General features: G+C 37.3%; 1 protein-coding gene across 1 annotated transcript in view; it reads right to left on the bottom strand.

The window, feature by feature from the left end:
• The window catches only part of hdac7a (histone deacetylase 7a), a 62,189-nt gene that overhangs the window by 19,600 nt on the left and 40,239 nt on the right, over nucleotides 1-2,350 (bottom strand). The window contains exons 9-10 of the mRNA XM_008413106.2: nucleotides 2,035-2,085; nucleotides 621-854 (exon numbers count right to left, since the gene is read on the bottom strand). Of these exons, the coding sequence (XP_008411328.1) occupies nucleotides 621-854; nucleotides 2,035-2,085 (285 nt within the window). The remainder of the gene's footprint in view (nucleotides 1-620; nucleotides 855-2,034; nucleotides 2,086-2,350) is intronic.

The raw sequence follows: 2,350 nt of genomic DNA, 5'->3' as shown, positions 1-2,350 counted from the left end.
TATATATATATATATATTTACAAAGAAACACTGATGTTTAGAGACACTTTCCCTCCCGATCTGATAGATTCTGAACTATTTTGCAGACGAAGCAGCAAAAAGCTCTAAAACTGCAGCAGAACATAGTTCTACAGAGCACAAAGGCTGAATATATTAACTGATATATACTTTTATTTTTTTTTTAAATTTTCACTCCACGTTATGTTAATCAACCATAAAACATGCTGCATATACATATAAAACACACTGAACTCTGTGGTTGATAAAACTTGAAATAATTCAGGGTAAGGTCCTACCTAGATCCTTTATACACTGCAAAGCCACAAAATTCTACCAAATATTTTTGGTCTAGTTTCTAGACTTAGTGCAYTTTAAACAAAACAAAACTAACTTATAAGTAAATTTTCAGCAAAAAATGTGAGTTTAAGTCAATAATTTCTTGATAGTGATGAAAAATACTGTTCCACAGTCATATTATTTCACTTATAACTAAAACTTTTTCATCAATATTATGAATTATTAACTTAAAACAAGCCCACATTTCTTGCTGAAAAGCTAATTCTAAGTTAGTTTTGTCTTATTTCAGCTGTTATGAGACGTGGCACAGAATGTGTCGGTACCTTTCCCAGGTGCGTCTGCTGCTTGAGTCTCTCCAGCAGCTGCGCATTGTGCTGCTGCTGGAGGAGGTGGTTGTGGAGGGCCCGCGGGCTCTGGGGAAGGGGCTCCGAACGGGTTCTGCTCAGTGGCTTGTGGGCCTGAACGCCCCCTGGAGACAGGCGGTCTAACTGTGATGCCAACTGCAAAGGGACGGGGTCGAGGCCCGGCACTGCTGAGAGGCAAGTGGAGAGAGGAAAATGACAAATTTATGCAATATGGATCATATTAGCATATATATGTGCAAAACTGCACCTACAGAACCAGATTATTCATGAATTTTACATCTTATAATTTCACAACATATTAATTCAGCTTAAATATAAAAAAAATTTAAGATGGGTGTATTAATCCAGCTGTTATTTGCTGTATGTAGGAGAAACTTTACAAAAGTAAGCAGTTGGTGGTGCTCCTACTTGTCAGAAAGTGAAACTTTGTGAAACAGTCCATTTACAAATCATAGAAGCACAAGTTAAAAATGGAACCAGAAGTGAGAATAAAATAGCTCATTTATTATGCGACTTCTGTATCTGAGATTGCAAAGCTTTGCAGCTTGAGATGCATTTGAGGAAGTGTATGAAATAAAGATACAGACTAATATTTAGGCAGCCCTGGGATTGATGTGTAAAAAGCCTTAAAATAAAAATGATCTCTTATTTTAGAAACATGGCTTCACATTAAAAATTCATAAAAGATGCATATTTAACCCAGAGTTAAAGTGCTGCAGATGTACTGCTGATCTGCATGTCAGGATACAGGAGCAGCTGCTCAGCTCAGAAACTAAACTGTTGGAGAAAAAGAAAGTCTGAACAGGAAGAGAGGAAGTGAATTGCAGCATGGAGGGGCATCTTGAAAGTCACTGAGTTGCCATGACAACGATCAGATGATAGCTATATACCGAGAAGTTTTTTGAGAAAGATGAGAGAAAAAGCACAAACTAGTTTTCATGTAAATATTTCCTTATTTTGTACTTGTACCTATCCTGAGTTTGTGAACTTTATGTTCAATTCAATATATTAAATAGTAATGTTCACTATGAAATTATGGTGGATGATTCTACATTTATGCTTGATTTGGAGAAACAGCAAGAAATGAAGGAAGGAAGGAAGTAAAGAAAGAAAGAGGGAAGGAAGTAAGAAAGAGAAAGAAAAGGAAAGGCAGAATGAGGAGCAGACACGTAATGGATAGAACAACAAAAGRAAAGAAAGAAGGAAGGAAGAACCGCAGGATAGAAGGACGAGGGATGGTGGAAAAACAGAAAAGGAAGGCAACAAATAAGTATGGAGTAAGGATAACTAATAAATATGTTTCTTTCTTCATAATGATGCAACCCAGGAAACTACTGGAGTCAAACTCTATATTTTTACAGGAACCTGTTACCACTAAAGACATAAACACAGAGCCTTTCAGCACCAAACACTCCCAGAGGGTCTGAAGAGAACAAAAACAAGATAACTCATGAAAGCATCAAATGGCCGCAGAGAACGTGTGACCTGGTTCTGTTCTGAGACATGAACATGAACCCTAAAAACAACAAGACATTTTAAATGAACTGTCACAGTAGCAAGAGTTTTTAAGGAATCTACACACGTCTACCAGAGGTGTCAACAAATAGGTGTGTGTGTGTGTGTGTGTGTGTGTGTGTGTGTGTGTGTGCGTGTGCGTTTGCAGATTTTATGTTCGTGAAAAGATTGAT

The sequence above is a fragment of the Poecilia reticulata genome, linkage group LG7 (assembly GCF_000633615.1).
Source record: "Poecilia reticulata strain Guanapo linkage group LG7, Guppy_female_1.0+MT, whole genome shotgun sequence".
NCBI classification, from domain to species: domain Eukaryota; kingdom Metazoa; phylum Chordata; class Actinopteri; order Cyprinodontiformes; family Poeciliidae; genus Poecilia; species Poecilia reticulata.
Note: the sequence above shows the minus strand (reverse complement) of the source record. Positions and strands in the feature narration are given on the sequence as shown.